The following is a 21,513-nucleotide window of genomic DNA, read 5'->3' on the forward strand; positions in this document are numbered from 1 at the left end:
TCACGTAGTCTACCAAAGTTTTGAGCTGAATTTTGAAGAAAACTCAGCTTTCAACACTGAAGACATTCACAGCCCAACTTGGCTGAATTCTTCACAGAGAAGATTATAATTTTTTTTTCAGTATCAAGCAAATAAAGAATTCTTTATGCATACAAAAGGTTAAGACCACATAAGCCACAGCCCTTTTGCTCCAAAGGGTGCTCCAAAGCATTCCTGACAGACAGCTGCCAAGTAGCATGTGCAGCGCTGCCAGATAACAATCTTTTTAGACTAGCTTTTCAGGCAAGCCCCACGTGCCAGTTAGCAGAAAGATAGAAAGGGCAGTGGACTGCGCCAGATGCAATCTGAAATTCAAGCCGTGCAACACCATGGATACCAGCAGCTGGAACATAAATAGTGTCTTTGATAAGGCTTTCTCACTTTGAAATTCCTTTTACAAAAGGTTGTTGTTCAGGGCCAGTTTTCAGTAGACTTGGATCAGCCAGGCTGCCTTGGCCTCTCCCTACCTGGTTCGCTGTGGCCAGTAATTGGATGAGAAATGTTAATAAGAGTTCAGTGAGTGCAACAGGAGAGTGGAAACTGTGGTATCTTTAAGCACTCCCTACGTTTTTTGCCCTCCCCCCTCTTTTTTTTTTAAAAAAAAAAAAAAAAAAAAAGAGATACCCATCTTTCAACTATTGTTACAGAATGAAACCCTAGAAATAACTGCTTGTGATAAAGGACTCTGGATGCATCGGCGTTTCCATTCTAACACTGCAGAGCCTACCTTTAATAGTGCACTTAAAAAAATCTTTGTAATTGGCACTGGTTCTGGACAATCCAATAACCAGCTTTCTTGAGCCACCAAAATGCTTTCTTCCTCATTACCAACCAAGTCCTCTTACCCAGAGCATTTTGGTCAAACTACTCACTGGCTGATATTATACAGTGTTGAGTAAAGACTAAGAAAGTACTACTAACCACAAGTGTAACTCGTTTATTAGAATTCACACTATTCCCTAAACAAGATATACTTGCGCTTCAAAAACCTATGAACAGGATCACCAAGCAAAGCTGTCACCACATGCCTAGGGAAACTGAAATAGTTCCTAATTTTTTTTTTTTTTTTTTTTTACGCTTTTTTCCTCCTCCCCCTTTTTCAAAGGGGTTTTTTTGTTAAACACTGGAGCCCTGCACGGCTCTCAAACAGCTGCTGCTTGATACCTGCAGCCCAGAGCACCCCTGGAGAATAACAGGCTCATGGAATAACTCATGGAGCCAACAGCATACAATTCACAAACTCTTGTGTCCGCTACAAAACTCCCCCAGTCTGAAAGGTGGCGAAAATTAGGTGACAAAGTAGGATCTTCATAGGAAAGGCGGACTAACACCTTCAGGGATAGGACTTTCCTTTAGGATAGGGTTTCTTTGTGCTTTTGGCAAGGAATTCTCACTTATGTCACAGGATAAAGCACCTAAAAGAGTGCCATGCTCAACCTGAGCAAGCCAAGCTAAAGCATGACCTCGGGCTGGATGGAAAATGTGAACGTGCATCAGTGGTGGAAACTTCACTGTACAATGGAAGGTAGCCCCAAAACAAAGCCTAGCAGGAAGGAAAACCCTTTGGCCCCTTTTGTTACCTCCTGCTCTGGCATTCATACTTGGTCATTGAAACCCTTGCCTCATCTGAGCTTGACTCCAGGTCCTTTGGCTGCTGACTTTAGAGAGTTGTCCAGGGACTGCCCCACATGAGGGCTGCCTTCTGGAAAGGCTTTCCACATGGATATCAGATAACTCCCTCTGCTCCCAACATCTGATAGGCTTACGGATCCTAACTGAATTTCTCTCAGATGTACAACACCAATGTCTTCAACACAGCTGTTCAAGACCTTTGTTCTCACCAGTAACCAAACTTCTTTTCTAACACCACCCTCTAGCACCCCCATTTTTTTGAAGTGAAAAGGTATAGGGCAGACCTGGAAGTCTCCAAAATATTCACAATGAGTTCAACTTCAGGACAGCCCCAGAGAGCATGAGGCAAATGAAGGAAAGGTTGCTAACCTGTCTCGTCCTTCATAAGCCTGGCTTACAAAGGGGATTTCCATTTTTATAAAGCAGCATTCTGTTGTGTGGTAGGGAGGATACAGAACATGCAACTCTGAGATTTCAAAGTGCCTCACTGTGACCCACAGGAATAGCACAGTTCAAAGATGAGCCCAATTCAATCCCTCTGTTCTTACGCCAGATGGACCTGCCCTAAGATCAATGCCAGAAAGGACGCTCTTCTGGGAAACCTCCCAATGCCCTTCTCAGCTGCACAACTGTGAACTAGTTCAACAGCTATGGCATGGTAGCACAGCTTTAATTTCTACCTTGCTACCTGCAACACCAATCAATGGACAAAACTCGAGGTCCCTGTGTGGGAAAGAGCCAGGAATGGAGAAAAATATTACTAAAAAATTTAGGAAAGGGAAGAAACCAGACATTCGTGGGATTCCCTGACAGCTCCGTGCAGAAGGAAGGGCTGGGCTGGAAAAAACAGGGCCCCAGGTTCCTGCCAAGCTGTCTGAGGCCCGTCCTTTCCAAATAGCTCAAAGAAACAGCCAAGGCTCCCTTGTAACCCTTTCAGAACTCCTCTAGAGAGAAAGGCTGCTGTGGCCAGAGCTGCTCCCACAGAGCATGAGACTATAACTTCGGGGGTCCCCTCATTCCTAGAAGGCTGTAAGCAGTAGATTCCACCTCCACCATGAGAGGTACCGAAGTGAGAGCTACAGCCACATTAACCCTCTGAATACAACACTGGAAAGCTATTTTAATGGTGAGTAGGAGGTTTAAATAAATGCAGAGGAAAGGGAGATCTGCTGGTCACTTTGCAACATGAAATATCTAGAACCTACACAGGATATTTCAAAGAGATCCAAGATCAGGGATGGCTGGGGGAAGTTTGTGTCAAGTAGCGCAAGACACTAAAAGTTTTCAACTTGTTCTATATTGAATAAGATGCTTATTAGAACAGAAAACAGCATGTGACTTCCATCACAGCCAACAAAATCCTTTCAGCTGGTGGCAGCTGAAAGCGAGAAGAGGAGAGTTCACGGGTGAGGAAGGAGAAAAAAGAAAAAAAAGAAAAATATAATTGTATCAACATGAACTGCCTATATCTTGCTCAGTTTTACATTCACTGCAATAACCAGAGAAACGCAAGAGCATATTAAAAAAAAAATATCTGTGTTTAGCATGGTCAGAAGCCAGCAAGATATTAGTATAAGTAAGTTATGAGTTAGAAAATAAAGATACAACAGTGTTACTTACATAAAACCAATGTTTTACTCCTACTTGATGTACTGTTTTCATTTCTTGTCATCTCTATAAAGACAGCCAGACAATTATTAGAGGGCTGGGAAGATTTCCATTTAGAACTTGAAAAGAATGGGACTGTTTAGTTTAGCAGAGACAAATAAGAAGGGAGATGATAGAAACATAGAGAATAAATAGTGCAGAAAATAAATCAAGCATTTCTATTTGCCTTCATGTAATAAGGGTGCAGAGACTTTTGTCAAATTTGGGCAAAAAAGATTTAAAAAAGGAACTTTTGCATAATATGTAATTCACCTGTGGAACTCACTGCCACAGCTTAATGAGACTGCAGTTTTTCCAGAAAGTAAAAATATATGATTAATGACAACATCCGCATTAGACTATGTGGAACAGAAAGTATCATGAGAACTACAAGCCTGCTGTTAAAAGGTGGAGGGTAAAAGCAAGCTTCCCCCACAAGACAGGGAATCTCACGCTGCCCATCAGAATGTTCTCTGTGCTTCTTCTAAAGATGGTGGTGGTCGTTGCTCTGAAGCATGGGAAGGGAGAACCAGACAGACTGGCAGCCCAGTCCACAATGGTAAATCTTATGTTTACACTGCGGTAAGGTCAGTTTGTGGAAGCAGGTGAAATGAGAAAACCCAAAACCATTATGTGGTATTGGTTTGGGGAAAGGTATGAAAGCCCTGTCACTCCCCTCCACCTACCATCATGGGCTGCTTGCTGGGAATAATGGGAAAGACCCTCATATCTTCTCTGAAAGGAAGTCATGCGGTCAAAGAAAAACCTGCCCCCTTCAAATTTGGAGAGCTTTTTGCAAAAAAAAAAAAAAAAAAAAAAAAAAAAAAAAAAAAAAAAAAAAAACAAAACATAATTGCCCAAGGCTAGCAGACACAGGTAACACAGACATTGTGCCCCCTGTGCTCAGCTAGAGCCAGGCCCCAGGCTGCAGCTCCAGCAAAGCCTCCCAGAAGTAGCTGAGCAGAGAGGCCCCACTCGCACAAGTCCGCTGGTGCCCCACTCTGCCCTGCTGCGAGGCCCCAGCGCTCGCCTCCAGCTCACAGCCCCGGCACTGGCTCCTACGGTCTCCCTGCACGCAGCCCAAACCCCCTTCGCCTCTGGAAAGGGTCCTGCGATTAATCTCACTTATTACCTCGGAAAAGTAACAGCGCGGCGGCTGCCAGCCAAGTCCGACTCAACAGCGTCTGGGGAGCCGAGGCTGCAGGGCCAGGCCTCAGACTGTCTGGGCAAGTCACGAGCTTTCCGCCTTTCCTCTCCCGGAGGCTCCAGACAGACAGAGCCAAGGCCTAGCTGTGGGAAGCAGGGATCCTTCAAGACTGTGCCAGCCCATGGTGCTGAGGCTCAGGGCGATTTCCGAGCAGGATGGAGAGTAATTGGACCTGCCATCACAAGTTTCTTTAGTGTGACCAAAATATATATAGAAAAAAAAAATAATCCAAAGCAAGCCATGTATTTCTGAAGTTTAAGACAGCCAATTCACTTCCACAGTTAACAAGTTGTCACTGGTGACCCTGGGAGATGTGTTTTAAAAAAAAAAAAAAAAAAAAAAAAAAAAAAAAAGGTAAGAGGTTGCCGGGGCAGGGGAAAGCTGTTACTGGCACAAATACACACAGGTAGAGGAAGAACATGCACAAACTAGAGACAGGATGCGTTGCAAGAACATACAGCTATTCAGGCAGTACTTTATTTTTCGCCCGCCCTCCTCAAACCTCATCTGAGCAGAAGGTAATAATAGACCAAACCCCAAATTCAGAGCGCTCAGAAATGCTGCTTCTCAAGGACCGCAGGCAGAATCCGCATGACAGAGCTGCTGAGGAGATGCAGACAGGGGATCAATCTTGGGGAAAAAAAAAAAAAATAAAAAATCACTGTACCCACTCTCAATTACTCCTCCGCTTCAAATAAAGAAATTGAACTAATTTAGGCACTAAGGTAAAGAAAAAAAGAGAAGAGGACAAGCGGCATGAGGAGCAAGGAACAGACACGTGGCTATGTTAGCACAGGGCTGGACTCAGCGCTGTTGGTTTGCTGCCGCTCTGGCACTTCCGCGCTGCTTAGCTAGGGAGGTGTTAAGGTCAACGCAGTTTACTCAAACGGAACTGAAGGCCTATTGTGCCTGCTCAGTCCCTGCTTGCTTTCTCCCTTCATTTCTTCCAGCTGCATTAGTGCAGCACAATCTCCAAGTTAGCTTGCACCTAGACGTTGTGCAAACAAATAGGCTCCAACCACTTGGCAAGCGCGGCACAGGACAGCAGTCAGGCAGCCTCTACCTTGCAAGAGGCTGCAGGGAGCTTGAAACAAATGATTTGAAGAGAATAAAATCACTATCAACCCTTAAGATGCAGAATTACAATGCAACACATAAATAACAAAATAATTTATTCTTATTCTCTCTTCCTTACTTCTAGCTGCAAGCCCATATGTAGTCACCTCTTTCCCACCGCCCCTACTGCAACGTCCATGCTGCTCCTGCCATGGCCTAGTGAACGAGTTGCAAAAAAGCAAGACTGTCCTATCAACTGCTCACCCTCTATGAGAGGGTGAGAATTACCTTACACATTAGCACATCTCTTGGCTATTCTAGTATCACTCTTCTCATAGCCCTTCAGAGCCTGTCCAGTCAGGGTCCAAGCCTGATTTCTTATTTTACATCGCACATCTCCAAAATTTAAAATAAAACCTGAGGAAATGAAGAAGCCACTTCCACCTTCCCTTCATGTCAAATGCAGCAAGTTGCCCCTTTGACACAAAGGATCAAGACCAGTGAACCACAATTAGCCTGTGATAGTTGTCTGGGGTCTTTCTAGCAAAAGTCTACCTTTCAGTGGAAATTGAGAAGCCACTTACAGAAAAAACTCTCAAAAAAAGAGTGCAAGAGTGGAGTGCCAATCTTTTTCCATGTGTAATTTTTGGGATACAAATTAATATATATTTGCTATTAGAACAGGCACAGGAAGCTAATGTTTTAAGTGGTACTGGATTTCCTGCATCCATACTGTGCAGTTGATTTGTACGTGAGCAGTAAATATATGCAATGTGACCCAGAAGCACCTACTACGTGAATGCTGCTCTAACTACGCTGTGAATGGGCATGAAGTCTGATTCCTTCAAAAAGCTGGAGGCTTACCGCGTATCAGGTATTTACAGAATCGCTAGACATGAGGCATACCGTTTGGGGTTCTTGAAAGCCTGAGATGCCAAACGTCTGGCCAACATCTTTAGTTTCCCACCCCATTCAATACTTCCAGGCAAGGAAAAAATGAAAATGAAAATGCACAACACAGAGCCTCTTTGGGAACCTGGACATACAGCAGGTATGTGCACACAGCCTGTGAAGCCCGGAGCAGCTGCCACTGTTACTACCACTGAGAATGACACCAGAGCAAATTAAACTCAGAAACCCTTAGATCAGAAAATTGAAAGTCTTGTTTTATACAATTTAACCCAGATTAGACAGCCTGCCAACAAAACATCATTTCCCAGTGAACCTGAGCACCTTGGCTGAATTTATGAGCTAAGTTGTATTTTGGGCACGTCAAGCAATGAAGAGAGGAGAATCTGTCGTTTCCAACTGCAGTAGCCCTCCCAGGCTGTCTGGTATAATTTGGACTGCCATTCTACCCTCTGACTGATGACAGGAAAGCTTGCTTGCCTGCCTCCACTAACCAAGTTAGATAAATCTGTCAGAAGATCCAAGGGAAAAATACACTGAATATTTTAGAAGAGCTAGGTTGGTCTTGTCTTCAGGTTTGAGAAAGATGTTATGAAAGAACAAGAAGCAAATGAAACAGGGGTCTGAGAAAACACTGACGATTTCACTGTCGATTCTTGCCAATTGACTGCCCATATGATTTTTAAAAGATGATCCTGAGCAAGGATGGCTGCTGTTGAATGCAATGTGCCCACTGAAAACATAGAAATCTGCACCAGTTAGGAAGAATTCTTTCTCACGAGCTTTGGTCCAGGTCTTGGAGATTAAATGACCCGTAGAGCCCAAGTTATTCTTTTAGGGGAAATCCACTGTCTTTTTCAAAAAAGAAGTGACACAGCAGCTGCAGATCACAGTGCTAGAAGCTTCTAGGAATGTCTACCATCCCCACCACTAGGGATTATGCAACTATTTGCCAACAGGTACTCAAAAGTTAGTTTAGGTTCTGAATCAACAAGCTTCGTTCTCCCAAAAACCTGATTTTTCACCTTTATTATGCAACTGAGAATGCTTTCGAGAGAATGCTTTTTCAAGAGCAGTTCTAGTAAGGTCTTGGCTTCAGTGACCGGAAATTAGCTTCACTGGATAATGAGGAATCACTTTCATATTAGTTGTCCTTAGATTACATTACTGAAATTGCAATAAAAATTATATACGGGAATCTTAAATACTTCTACTACAAAACATGTAACCACATTTAGTGCCTTTACAGCAGAACGTTAAAGGGTGACAATTCTGCCCGATGGACAGTGTGAGAAGCTGAGATAGAACTGGAAGAGGGCACAGAGACAGGGCTAGGGTTAAAGAAGGAGAGAGCAGATTTGGCATAGCCACAATGAGCTACAGAGGGCAACAAAGGCAGGACTGCAGCCAATGTGACAGAGGCTGGCAGCCAGTTTCCAGTAATCAGAAGTAAGCCCATGTACAACTTGGTACATCCCACCTCTTGTGTAGCCCTGCAGGCTTCTTTGTCTGGGGCACAGTGAAAGCCTAAGCCACCATTTGAGTGGGAACAGCGCCAACAGTTATAGATAAAGTGACAAAAAGAAATAATCTCAAAATGCACAGCAGTGCAGACTTATAAAATAACATTTTAACATATCCAGAACTGTTCTCTGTCTCTGTATTACGAGCGGAAGATCTCCTTTGCCTTTTGGTGAGCAGACTACTGATTCGGCATTTCATCTCATAGAGCCAAAAGAATTCAACTAAAGAAAGGAGAACTTATTTTGAGAAACACTTAGATAATTCAGCACTGGGTGAGTGGAAATTAAAGAGAAGGAAGCTTTTCAGTAAGAATAGCCTGAATCCTATAGATTGCAAGCATCAAAACAAAGTTTTCAAACAAACCCCAGCAGCACTGAAATTGCTTAGAATTACCACAGAGCCATACAAAAACTGTAAGGACCGAGTTTCAGAGCCAGATGTTTGAACTGGAGCCAAGTACAAGCCAGATAAGAGACCCATTTACAAAAATATTTCCATCCTTGCTGAATTCTACAACTGATAGACCAGAACCTTAATGGAACAAAACAGGAAGCTTTTCTTCAAACAGCCATCCAGCACTAAGCACAGGCTGACACCCATCAGATGACCCTCTATGAACTGCTGGCTCCAATGTAACAGATCAAGTAGCAAGACAGACATTTACAATACAAGATAGCCATCTCCATATATCGCAAGCTTTATATTTCTTTCAGAATTCTCTCACTAAATGAAAGATCACAGCCCAAGTAGTCCAGCACTGCCTCAAGAATCCCTCTTTTTAATTTACAGATTTACGTAAAACTTTTAACTCCCAGTATTCTGGACGTTCGATACAAGCAACCATGAAGATATGGTAATTCAATAGAGGGTCTTAAGGCACCTTTCTGTCTCTTGCTCTGAGGATAAAAACAGAGCAAGTGAAGTACTGAAAGACCAAATGGCTCATAAAAGTTTTGAAGGTGGAATTTTATACCAGCTGTGGCTGGACAATTCTGAAGTACTTTTGGATTGCTGTACAAAATAGAATAGAATTTCTAAAGACGGTAAACTATGCATACAGTGCTAAATGAGACGCAGCCCTGGAAATCGTTCAGCGTGGAGTTCTGGGCATTAAACAGTGGATTCTCAGCTCTACAGGTACCACAGAACTGAAATTATTTCAGAGCAATGTGTTAATTACAGTGTCTTCTGCAGAGTTCTCCAACAAGAGATTTTGACGATGAGTAATCCTTTTCCAGCTATGTCTGTGAGTCCAGGCAGAGGTGCACGCAGAGTTGAGAAAGGAACGGAAGCTCTAGGACAGCCTGCACTCTGCTGCTCTCTCAAGCTATGTGGGAGGGGAAGGCAGTTTACACCTGTTGGATAGGTTCTTTATTTGGATTAGGTAATAGCTCGCCTGGCTGGGCTCCAAGAGCAGAATCACCACCACCTCTCTCAATAACCCTAAACCCCAGAGGCAAACATTGTGCTGGAACTGAAACAGGCCAGGAATTCATTTCTCACATTCCTCTTCTGTAGGCAGGATTGAAAGCAGTGACTGATGAAATAAGAACAATTTTACTTGAGCTTTCCAAATCCCATTCCAATCCTCCTATTGAAGAACCCATTTCGGAAAGGACGAACACTCAGGTCACATGCCTTTTGCACTGTATGTCTGCCTCTCTCACCTCCCTCCCTTTTCCAGTAGCATTCAAGCACCAGTGAAAAGAATCAATATTTTCATGTATACAGTGCTTTCCAGTCCTAAACTCGTGTGTCAGAGAAGCTCTGCCTCATTAGTCTATTTTAAAAGACAAAGACTTAGACAAAGGAATAAATAATATTTACTGAAGTGGCAACGGAAGAACTCAGATCTGCAGCAGTTCTGGGCCTGTATTCAGCCTAGTCTACTGGAGCAAGCTTGCGTTGCTCTTAGCTGCCAAGATCCAGAATCCTTGGGGTAAATCTTTCTGCTCTTTCAATCCCAGGAAGAATGGTTTTATTGCAGAATCAGTCCTTTGCCCTGAGTCCCATGAGTATATCACCCATAAATATAAATTCCAATGTCCAAAATAAATAAAGAGCATGAAGAAGCCATCTGAAAAAGAAACTTTTATGAACACAGCAAGATGCTGCTCTATCTTTGAACAATCTGAACTTGATATTCAAGGGAAAAGCATGAAGATGAGGCCTTAGCAGAGATTTCTGCAACATCAGGTTTAAGTTTACATTCTGCATAAATGTCTCAACACCAGCACACCTCAATTTACAGATGCAGGGATGAAAAATGATCAAAGAGAAACAGACATTTCCCTTTCATTCTATGTGTTCATCCATGCCATTATTTCACCATGAACCTGCCAGCTCTGGGAATATAGCTCTATTTTCATAGGCCTAGTTTCTAGGACAGTCCTGAGAAGAACCAGTACTAGGCCCTTAGATGTTATCTTCTGAGCAAGAAGCCAAACAAAATCACAAATGAGCTCCCGAGTGCATCGCATTCTTCTTCAAATAGCTGGAGCAGGAACTTTAGCAGCAACTTTAACTTACCTGACTGCTGAAGAGACAGATCTTTTGTCAGCTATACGAGTATCTGGCTGAACAGCCCACAAGGACCCTCTTTTGTCGAGTGGCGACGGGTAGCTCTGTGGGGCAGCTGCATTGCCCTTGCTTATAGCTCCACTTGCCAAGTTCAGGTTTGTTAACTAAAGTGGCAAAAAAAAAAGGACATCAGAAAAAATTAAAAGCCAAGAAATGTGCAAAAGTGTCACTAAGTAAACTGGACAGAGTATTTACAGAGCTCAGAGGGTAGTGATTAGGGGTACAGAGTCTAGTTGGAGGTCAGTGACGAGTGGTGTTCCCCAGGGGTCAGTACTGGGTCCAGTCCTCTTCAATATATTCATCAATGACCTGGCTGAGGGGATAGAGTGCACCCTCAGCAAGTTTGCTGATGACACAAAGCTGGGGGGGGTGGCTGACACACCAGAAGGCTGTGCTGCCATACAGAGAGACCTGGACAGGCTGGAGAGTTGGGCAAAGAGGAACCTTATGAAATTCAATAAGGGCAAGTGTAGGGTGCTGCACCTGGGGAGGAATAACCCCATGCACCAGTACAGGTTGGGGGCTGACCTGCTGGAGAGCAGCTCAGCTGAAAGAGACCTGGGAGTCCTGGTGGACAACAGGATGACCATAAGCCAGCAATGTGCCCTCGTGGCCAAAAACGCCAATGGCATCCTGGGCTGCATCAAGAAGAGTGTGGCCAGCAGGTTGAAGGAGATCATCCTCCCCCTCTACTCTGCCTTGGTGAGGCCACACCTGGAGTACTGTGTCCAGTTCTGGGCTCCCCGGCTCAAGAAGGACAGGGAACTGCTGGAGAGGGTGCAGGAAAGGGCTACCAAGATGATTAGGGGACTCAAACACCTCTCTTATGAAGAAAGACTGAGGGATTTGGGTCTCTTCAGTCTGGAAAAAAGACAGCTGAGGGGGGACCTTATCAACAGTTATAAATACTTAAAGGGTAGGTGTCAGGAGGATGGGGCCAGGCTCTTTTCAGTGGTGCCCAGCAACAGGACAAGAGGTAATGGGCACAAACTTGAGCATAGGAAGTTCCACCTAAACATGAGGAGGAACTTCTTTACTTTGAGGGTGTCAGAGCACTGGAACAGGCTGCCCAGAGAGGTGGTGGAGTCTCCAACTCTGGAGACATTCAAAACCCGCCTGGACGCATTCCTGTGCAACCTGCTGTAGGTGACCCTGCTCTGGCAGGGGGGTTGGACTAGATGATCTCCAGAGGTTCCTTCCAACCCTATGATTCTATGTACTAAGAGACGTAAGACTGCTAGAGAAAGGAAGTCGTCAGAGGCAGAGAAACCGTACTAGTTGCATAAAGCAGTGCTGGACGCCAACAGCCAGAATGCTTGAGATGAATTCGAGTACCAGCATTAAAACTACAACCCTTCCATTCACAAAGAAGGAAAGAGACAAAGACGGGGCAAAATTTGCAAGGTAAGAAAGCAACATCATGTTCCTGCTGTGTGTAAGTTAACTCTATATGCATTAATCAAAAGCTAGAAGCTCTTATTACACTGGGCAGAGACCAGAGTGTCTGCCCAGTCATCATGAGCTGTATCACTAAGCCAGCCATACGCATCTGTTCTCTCTCTACCCCTCTCTAATCATACATACAGACAAAACCCAACGGTGTAAGTATCTTAGATATAAAATTCCAAACCAAACTAACACACACAAAAGAAACCTCTTACCCAACCACTTCTAAACTGTTCACACAAGTAAACGCACTAGTTAATGATAGCCTAAAATCATATTAGGTATATGTTTGTTACATCAAGCTCTAAAGAAACTATGTGTTTTTAAGTATATAAAGTGTATTCCATTGTTTCTTTCTCTGGAAATTCTTCTTGTGTTGATCTTCTTGAAAGATCAAAATCTGCAAGCAGACACTATCTGCTGGTTTACTGAAGAGTGCCTAAATACATAGCTTGTGAATTCCCAGCTTTGAGATCTTAACTATGCTCTTTCACCAAAATTTGTGCGCAATTACTCAAACAAGTACATACCAGCTTAATTGCAATACATTGTAATCTTACCTACGATAGACTTGTGCAGGACTGCAGACTTCATATCCTCTGACTGAACTGAGGAACATGAGCTAACATTGCAACTGGCAGCACAGTAGGTTGCCACTCCTGTGGTTTAGTAGTACAAGGCATCTGAGCATTCTGTAAATTCAGAAATCTTAATTCCCGCCTCAAGTTCTCAGCTCTGTCCTCTCCCATTTCTTGCTCCTTGTCTGTGTGTCATTATTCTCACCTAGTCACCGAGTCAGTCACCAGCTTCCACATTTCAGGTGTCGGTCTCCTTATTCTGCTCAGTCCAGTTTCATTCTTACAGACTTCCAGCCCTGGCGTCCCCACCATTTCTGGCCCGAGCCACACCATTTAAGGCCTGGAACTTTCCATGGGAGTAGTTATTCCATCTGTCCTCTCACACTTTTGTTCTTAGTTCCTCTTCTAGTTGCTCACATGTCTTATATTCAAGTGGTTCTAGTTTTATTCCCCTCCTCAGCCTGCTGCTTTTGTCAACTTCTATGTTCACCCAGTCCCAGAATGTGGGCTCCTCACTAGACCACATTTACCACGTTGCCATTCTTTCAATCTCTCTCCTTTCACTCAAATGGTTCTCGGTGTCCTCTCCAAAATTATGTCTAGGTCTAAATCTCACGACTTCCTTGTCCTAGCTCTTCTCCACACCTTGGCAGCATTCCCATTCATTCCACATTCAAGTCAGACAGGCTCCTAACCCAACACGGACCAGGACACGGAGAACACAGGAGAATGGGGTCTCAAGCCTCAGTACTCTAGAGGTGCAAACACAGAGAAATTTAGTTTAGCATCCTTAGTGTGGAGGGAACCTTCAGGAAGCTGAAAAGCTCTGGCAGGTGCTGCTGAGTATATTTCCCCTGAAGCTTTTCAGATAAGTACTGTGCAATCAAGCTTGGATAAAATTTTAAATTGCAAATTGCTACTCCAAAGCATGGGAGATCCACAGATTTAAAAGAAAAGTTCTGTAGATATTAAAACACATAGGGTATTTTTTTTTCTATCCAGCCTTGGTTTTGGCTGGAACACTTCACCTTGCCTGAAGCGTTCTGAAAACTGAACATTAAACACAGAAAACAGTTTCAGAACATTACAAGCAATTTAAAACAAGATCTTACAGTGGGCCTTATTGGGCAAGCTTAGTAATAGGCAGTGCTACTCGTCTTATTCTTATATGGAAAACAGCATTAGGCATCATTGTGGTGCCTCTACCTCACCCTTAAATGTTGTTGTCTTCCGTAGAATTTAGTTAAAATCTAAAGCATTTTCATTGCAGTCACAGAAAGCTTCAAATTAGGTTTAGTTCTGATTGTGCCAGGCACTATACAAATACCTAACAATGACAGTTTCTGTCCACAAAGAGTTTATTGTCTGAAAAGAAGCAAGAATGGCAAATGAGGCAAACACAGAGGCCAACGTGGTAAATGAAATAGGATATATACAATTCTTAGCTTGTCAGCAACTGTGATCACAACTTTGCTAACACATCCAATGTGTGAAATGAAGATTACGTCATCCAATTTTCTCTCCTCATCATCTTGATACCAAGAATTATTTAGCCTCATGAATTAGCACCTCACCCCTGCTCTATTAATGTGATATGCTTTCCTCTCTAATACTGTATCATTGTTTATTTGAAAGCTGTCTTTCTAAGCAAAGCAGGTGAGCAAATAGCTTAGCATGGGTAGTAGGGACATTTCACACATTCCAGAGAGACAGGTGTTTAAACTACAGCAGGATTAAACACAGGCAAGGGATTCAGAATGAGGGAGAGAACACCAGCAAGAGTACAAGGCTTAGCTGCAGCCAGCCCACCCAGATGGGTGCTAACGCTTGTTACTGTGCCATGCGCTGAAACATTTCAACTGCTATAATTAGCTCGCCAGGATGTTGCCTTGGTGAATTGCTGGGGCACCCCCAGTACAACTGTGCTCAGTAGAGTGGCTTCATTAGAAAATGTCACCAGTCCTCCTGTGCACCTGATGAAACCATATTCTTCCCTTTATAGAGGCAAATACTTGGCAGCAAATCAATTGTTACTTTGCCTGTATAGCACCCGGACCAAAGCAGATACCAACATTTCCATAAAGAAGAGCTTGCAGCTTCAGAAATTGTGGTAATGGAAAACATATACAAAAAACCCCACAAACAGACCAACCTACTCAACCAAAACCAGAAAAACCCTCACCAAAAAAAAAACCCAAAACAAAACACCCCAAAAAAGACCCCACAAACCAAAAAACAAGAAAGGCAGGCTAATGGGGTTCAACAGGAAAGGTGGTTACTGGTGTGAATCTACAAGAATAAAGTTAGTTTTCAGATTGAGTTGTATCAAAATGGGTTCAGTTCTCCTGCTTGGTAAGATTCCTGTTTTTCCACTAGCAGTGAGGGACTTCAGAATACTTTTTCTGACATTGACAGTATGACAGGAGACCTGTGTGTACTGCACTGCACGCTTCAAACATCCCTGTTTTCAAACATCTTTCCTCACATTCTCTGGAGTTTGCAAAAGGCAAAATAATACACAGCTAATATCTCTCATGACAGAATGATTCAGAAGTTTTGCCACAATTTTTAAAACTGTTGGGGACATCAAAAAGGTCACATGTTGAAAGGAACATGCTGAGTAAAGAACACAATGGGATAGTAAATCCCAAAAAGCTCTCACGGAGGCAGAAGAGCCAACTTGATGCATTTCTATTTATTATCTAACATCAAGAAATAGGGGAGAAAAGAACATGTGGGCTGTCACACCCATATCAATAAACATAGCCTTGTGTTAGAAAACCTAACAGCACATATATGTACTGTTATACTTAGTTCAATACACTGCTAATAAACCAAAAGACAAATTATTGCATAATACCAAAATACTTCATTTTAAATTTTTAAGCATTACAGGGTAAGTTTATGACTGCAATACACTTGCCTTCTTGACAGCAGAGACACATAAGCTTGAAAGAATTGGTCTCTATTTTCTATTGATCTCTGAATAAAGTCTTACTTTATTCAGAGAAATTCATATCTGACTAAATTTAAGATTGAAAGCAAGGCCACAACACAGAATGATATCCAAAAGCACTGGATATGAGAGATGAGGGGTTTGGTTTTGTTAATCTGCTTTATAATTTAAATAGGAAGTACAAAATCTCCAAATACAGATAGGAAGAAAGAAAGTTACAGGATAGAATTTGTTTCTAATGAATAGCATCCGACAGACAAAGACCTATTGTATAGTACCTTTAAGAAATCACAAGCAAGGGTCAGAAGAGGAGCTTAATATCTTTCACATTTCTGATCTAGATTATATTATTCTTCCAACAGTTTCCCATTATCATATTGAAGAATCTTTTTTCTATAATAAAGTGAGTATTTTCATTTTGATCTTGTCTAATGTTTCAAATAAGCTAAAGCAGCAAATATTAACAATGGCCAAAATTTTTTTAAAAAATAAAATAAATAATTAAAAAAAAAAAAACAGTGCTGCAGATCAGCCTCCATAGATTCAGGAAAAACCTCCTAAAACCCTGAGTGTTTCTCTTGCTAGTTTGCAGGAGTCAACCAGGGTGAACAAGGACACATCATCACTAGAAGCTGTTACTCTGTCCCTCTTGGCAGAGAGTGGAAGAGTGACTTAAATTTTCATTACCAACATGCTGAACAGCAGAACCTGAGTTTCACTGGTCAGTGTGTTACAACACTGGGCAAGCAATCCACTACAAAATACACACTCTCCAGTTGGCAGGTTTAGTACTTCTCTGCCAGAGGCCAGTGCATATAAAGTGCCAGGGACTGGTATCTACAAAGTCTAAAGACCATTTCTTTTACTTGGAGCCAGACTTGCACCGTCTCCACACATTTCACATTTCCATTTTGTTCTTTCTGATTGGTGAGGAGGAAAAGAGATCCAGAGTTCAAGCCATATGTCAAAGATCAAGACTAAGAGATATGCCAAAAGAACAGTCATCACAGGCCTACATTATTGTCTCTTCCCAAAAAACCTTCAACACAATGAAAAGTTCAGTCTGAAACAGAAGGAGACCTAATGCCACGAAGTTTTCAGCACAATCTACCCTATCAACAAGTTTCAAAGGTATATATGAACATCGACAGTTCACTGGGAAACCTTTTCCTTTAAAGAAAGATTGGACAGGGATTGTGGTAAGATACACATAAGACCACTGCTCCTCTGCCTTATGACCACACCAGAACCTTTTGATTTTGATGCCTCAGATAGGACAAGATGACACTATATCATAAGCTCAAAGAAGGAAGCATTCCACCAGCAAACAAAAATGTGCAAAATGGCTCATCATTTGTAATATCTTTTCCTTCGCCTTTTGATCTATTTTTCCTGTGTACTGAGCTCAACTCCTTCAAGACCCTTCAGTCAATCCCTGATTTTCCATTTTATTACTTACTGTTCATCCAGCAATGCCATCTTTATCCAATAGCTTGTAAAAGAAACGTTTCTTTTCTTCCATTACCTGGCTTCCATATTCACTGTATTTTCATCTGCCAAGCCTTCCTCAGACACACATACCCCTGCGGCTTTCAACATCAGTGAAATACTTATATTCCCAGGAACAGAGGGGAAGAGCTAACAACTTGTGATTAAAAAAAAAATTTTTAAATTTGCTGCATTCTTCGTTATATTTTGTTCTTCCAGCCTTTACAGATGACTATGACTAGATGCTACAACAATCTAAATATTCATTGTTAATCTGTCCTCTCCCCAGTCTGCGTGTTGCATTTTCTTGGCTTCACCACGGAGCTCCCATGTCCATCTGTGATCTAGCGCAGGCTAGATCTTGACTTGGTTTGACAGCACCCAGGTCTTCCAGTACTATTGGAAACAGTCCACCTGCCTTGCCTTCCTTAATATATCAAGATACTGGAATCCAACAGGCCATTCCAGTATGGGAAGCATCACGGATCTTAACCCAACTCTTTCCTTAAGAGGCAAAGGAAACCACAAATCTCTAACGCACACACACATACACTTTCCCTGTCTGAATAGCAGCACAAAAATACACCTACTACAAATTCCTTGAAGAAACCATCTAATACAAACTGATTTTTTTCCTAGGGCCACCTTTTTGTTACCCAGGCCAGCTTGCTGACCACACCCCATACTAAAACTCCTTCATTTTATATATAGATTTGAATTTGCAGCAGCAACCAGCCAGAAGGGAAGAACTGGGGCTAACAGGCTGGGAAGTGTGAAATCTGTGTGTGTACCAAGGCTGATCTGGCTAAAGGCCTGTGACATTCCTTCTCTCCTCATGGAGCTTACCAGCTTACAGGATATACACATGCATACACAGCACAAGTGTTCCAGTCTCCAGAAAATGTTCCAGACAAAGACCTGCCAGAGACATTCCTGGGAAACCTGACAAACTTGCAAATTCCTTTGTAGTGTCTCCAGCGTATGCATCCATTTAACAATGAAAAAAACCCTCCAAGTTAGTGCTGCTGCTGTGGATGGCTGAACTCTCCTCTTCCTTCTCCTGAAAAAGTCAGGCTTTCATTTAAACACTCTCTGCCTCAAAACTTCCCAGTGGGAGTGATTTTGATAAGGCACAGTCCTGCCAAACGTTTGATGATCAGGGTGTAATCTTTCCCATAACACGAGCTCCAGTTGCTCAGCCTAGCCCATTTGGTGACTCTCTGCAGATGTTGCTGCATCATAACAAAAGCCTCTGCTCCTATTCGCTTTGGAGCCTCAGAGCAGAAGGGGCTCAATTCGAGCACTGCAGAAAATACATTTACATTTTTGCTTCCTACAACCTCTGCTGAGACCAGTGATATTACTGCTGATGCTACAAATCGGTTGTATTAAAACTAAGCCCAGCCTCCGGTGTGAACAGCCTGTGGATGAGGAGGAGACAGGGCCCTGCAGCAGTGCAGAGCTGTGTGAAAGAGGAAAGACAAACATCCCTCAGACTTCATCTCCTGGCCTCTTGCTCCTCTTCCTAGTTACAGTGAGATGCCTTTTTCCTTTACACTTCCTTTCCCCTCCATCAGTGGAAGGGTAAAAGCCAACCAAATGGTTACATAAGAAAAATAACTCTGATTAAGACTCAGATAAAGCGGGTTGAGTCAAAGCAAGAGACTAACACTGAAAAAACCCTTTAGCGGGGAAAATATCCCCACCAAGTTTCTGCAAGTATTTGCCGCACCCTGAGTTTATGGTCAGTCACCACGTTGCTCTTCCTCAGATCTAGAGCTGAAAGACCTGATGCCCACTGGGACCTGTACAGTGTGTTTTGGCACACTGGCAATTTGCTTTGCGGCTCTTTTCCTCTGCTGAAGACAAGACAGGTACCACACTGTGTAATTGAGACAGTTAACTGAGGAGTGGTGTGTGTTCAAATATTGTTGTAGCTGATGTTAAGCTGAAGCTTGCTATTTTGGGATTCCTGCGGCATATTATTCCCACAAGGTCACTCTGGGGCACTGTAAAGTGCCCCTTCCAATTCTTGGTCACTCCCTCTCACCTTTCCTAAGGTTTAGTAAACTCATGTGCTTCCTGTTAATTTCCACCTTCTCTCCAAATGAAAAACACAGAATGAGAAGAGTGCCCCATCCTCCTATGGATCTGTCAGTATGTTTGCAGGAATCCTGGCTGCTGGATATTGGGCATTGACTGACTGCATAGCAGAGATGGAAGCAGCTCAGTATAGTCCTTGCCTGGGTGGTCTGATGTTATCCCTGTGATTAAACTCCCTGGCTAGAAGAATTGGAGCTACTCCCAATGATAGCTGGGTCCTGAAATCTCACACTCTCCCTCACAGAGAGGGGCGGAGCTCCCACCAGGCTTCCCCTCCTTCTCTTCTTCCCCCTGGTGAAGCTGGCCAATTTAACACATTCTTCAGTTCACTAGCATTAATAACCACAAAGTATTACAGCCTAGTAGATATCAACTGCAGCCCCCCACACGAGCCAGTGATAGGGACCTCACGCAGATCCAACACTGCAGAAGAAAACCTTCTTTTTACCTTACAGCATACTTCAGAGAGAAGTAGCTATTCACAAAGAAAAAGACACATATGTATCCAGATCCAGCCACCTGGCTCCGGATCTCCACACACGCTGTGCATTTTAATGTCCTCCTCCCCGTAGAAAGTCCCGCAATACAAGCACACGGAAATATTTTATGCTAAACACACATGAAATAAAGACTTCAGGATTAATGCCTGGTAAGAAATACGGCAGAGGGAAAAGAAGTCTGGATTATTTTGGTCCCAGCCTTCATCCATCAGGAAAGGCCAATGGCTAACAGTAGGTCCAGACAAAAAACCCTTCTTGTAGCTCAGCTGTCCAAAAGTAATATAGTAGCCAATAAGGCTCCTATATCACAAATCGAGGCAAGGTGGCAATTAAGCCCCTATACAATGAAAGGGGCTTAACTGAACTGCTATCTTCAGCTTCGTTCCCCAATTCACCCCCAGTGCATCTACCTTGATTCTCCAATAGTACTGTTACTATCTTAGGCTCATGCTAGGCAATGGGCAAAATAAACAAGAAAATTTCAGAACAATTGAAAAATTGAGTTGCGTATCATTAACACACTGACAACACTCCAGGTGAACCAACTACACATACTGACAAAGACATCATCACTCTAAAAATAATTAGCAATTGTTTACATTCCATAACTAAGGAAATCACTAATTTCAGATACCGATTTCTTCATAAGTGTCTCAGTAACCCACTTATACTAAAGGAAATATTTAGCTTGACTATTGTAAAGCAACGTAGCAAAGAAAAAGTCATAAATACGGAAGCAGCAGCATAGCACACGTTCCTCAGTATTAAAGACAAAAGGTCAGTTCAGAGCAATGGCCCATCAAGCTCGCTATCCTGCCTGACATATTTCAGAAACGGAAGAAATTTTAGTTTCCAGGCATCTAACAAACACCTAATTGATAAGGAAAATTAATTTGTTATTTCTGTATGTTAAAACCTAGGGAACTATCATTTGCGTAATGCTCATTATTCTGAGGTTACTATGGCCTGTTAAGCTTTCTGCTTTAGTGGTATCTTGTTGCAGGAAGTTTCAGAAGGTAAGCATATTCTGTGATAGTAACTATTCACTTTTATTATCAGTTTTTACTGATGTCTTCCTACTAAACTGAGTATACCCTTCTTATTATGAGAAACATTAATAAAATCAACTTTATTTACCTTGTCGTCCACTGCTCTGTATAATTCCTACATACCTATCTCTTTCCTAAGCAAAAAAAAAAAAACCTTAATACTTTCACTTTCTCATTAAAAATGCATTTTGCAGTTAATTGTTGTAGTCACTTATCTGAGAGTCCCAGATATTTTTCCTGAATTCACTTTAGGAATGGCAACCAGAACTGGAGGGAGGGCATGTAATTGATACTTACTAATTACATACTATTTTCTATCCTCTTCCTTAAACATCGTAGTAATTGTTGTTTGTTGCCTTTACTGCTTGACTTAGAACAGGTATCTCCACTGAGCTTTCCACAACAAAATTAGTTTTTTTCTTCCCTAAATGATTAATTTGAAGCTTATTACTTTAAGCGGTTAAAGTTATTGCTTGCCACGTGATCAGTTATTTGTAAACACTGAACTTCATATGCCATTGTCTTGCCCAGTTAACACAGTTAAATTTCTCTTAGTTTTTCTCCTAGTAATCAAAAAAAGAATGCAAACATACTGACAAACCACCAGGAGGTAGGCTCAAGTTTCCAGACACGTAACTTCAGAGTAACTGAACATCTGGACGCTTGCAGCCCACATTATACTGAAGGTAACAAGAAGTTACCTCATGTAGTAAACATGAGCTGCACAAGCATGTGTTCACATGGATGAACACCATAGAGCAGTTAATCTACTGTAAATTCACACCCCATATTACCTTGC

At 42.5% G+C, this 21,513-nt stretch overlaps 1 protein-coding gene across 9 annotated transcripts in view; it reads right to left on the reverse strand.

The window, feature by feature from the left end:
- TTLL5 (tubulin tyrosine ligase like 5) overlaps nucleotides 1-21,513 on the reverse strand; it is a 158,097-nt gene that overhangs the window by 62,093 nt on the left and 74,491 nt on the right. For 8 of the 9 annotated variants that reach the window (XR_008466039.1, XR_008466038.1, XM_054199318.1 and 5 more), the window contains one exon: nucleotides 10,544-10,698. Coding sequence is in view for 7 of the 9 variants with exons in the window: in XM_054199318.1 (XP_054055293.1) it covers nucleotides 10,544-10,698 (155 nt within the window). In the remaining 2 variants the exon portion in view is untranslated. Of the gene's footprint in view, nucleotides 1-5,060; nucleotides 5,156-10,543; nucleotides 10,699-21,513 lie in introns of all 9 variants that reach the window. The other variant, XM_054199321.1, reaches the window with a different exon arrangement.

This window comes from Rissa tridactyla, chromosome 4 (genome assembly GCF_028500815.1).
Source record: "Rissa tridactyla isolate bRisTri1 chromosome 4, bRisTri1.patW.cur.20221130, whole genome shotgun sequence".
Taxonomy (NCBI): domain Eukaryota; kingdom Metazoa; phylum Chordata; class Aves; order Charadriiformes; family Laridae; genus Rissa; species Rissa tridactyla.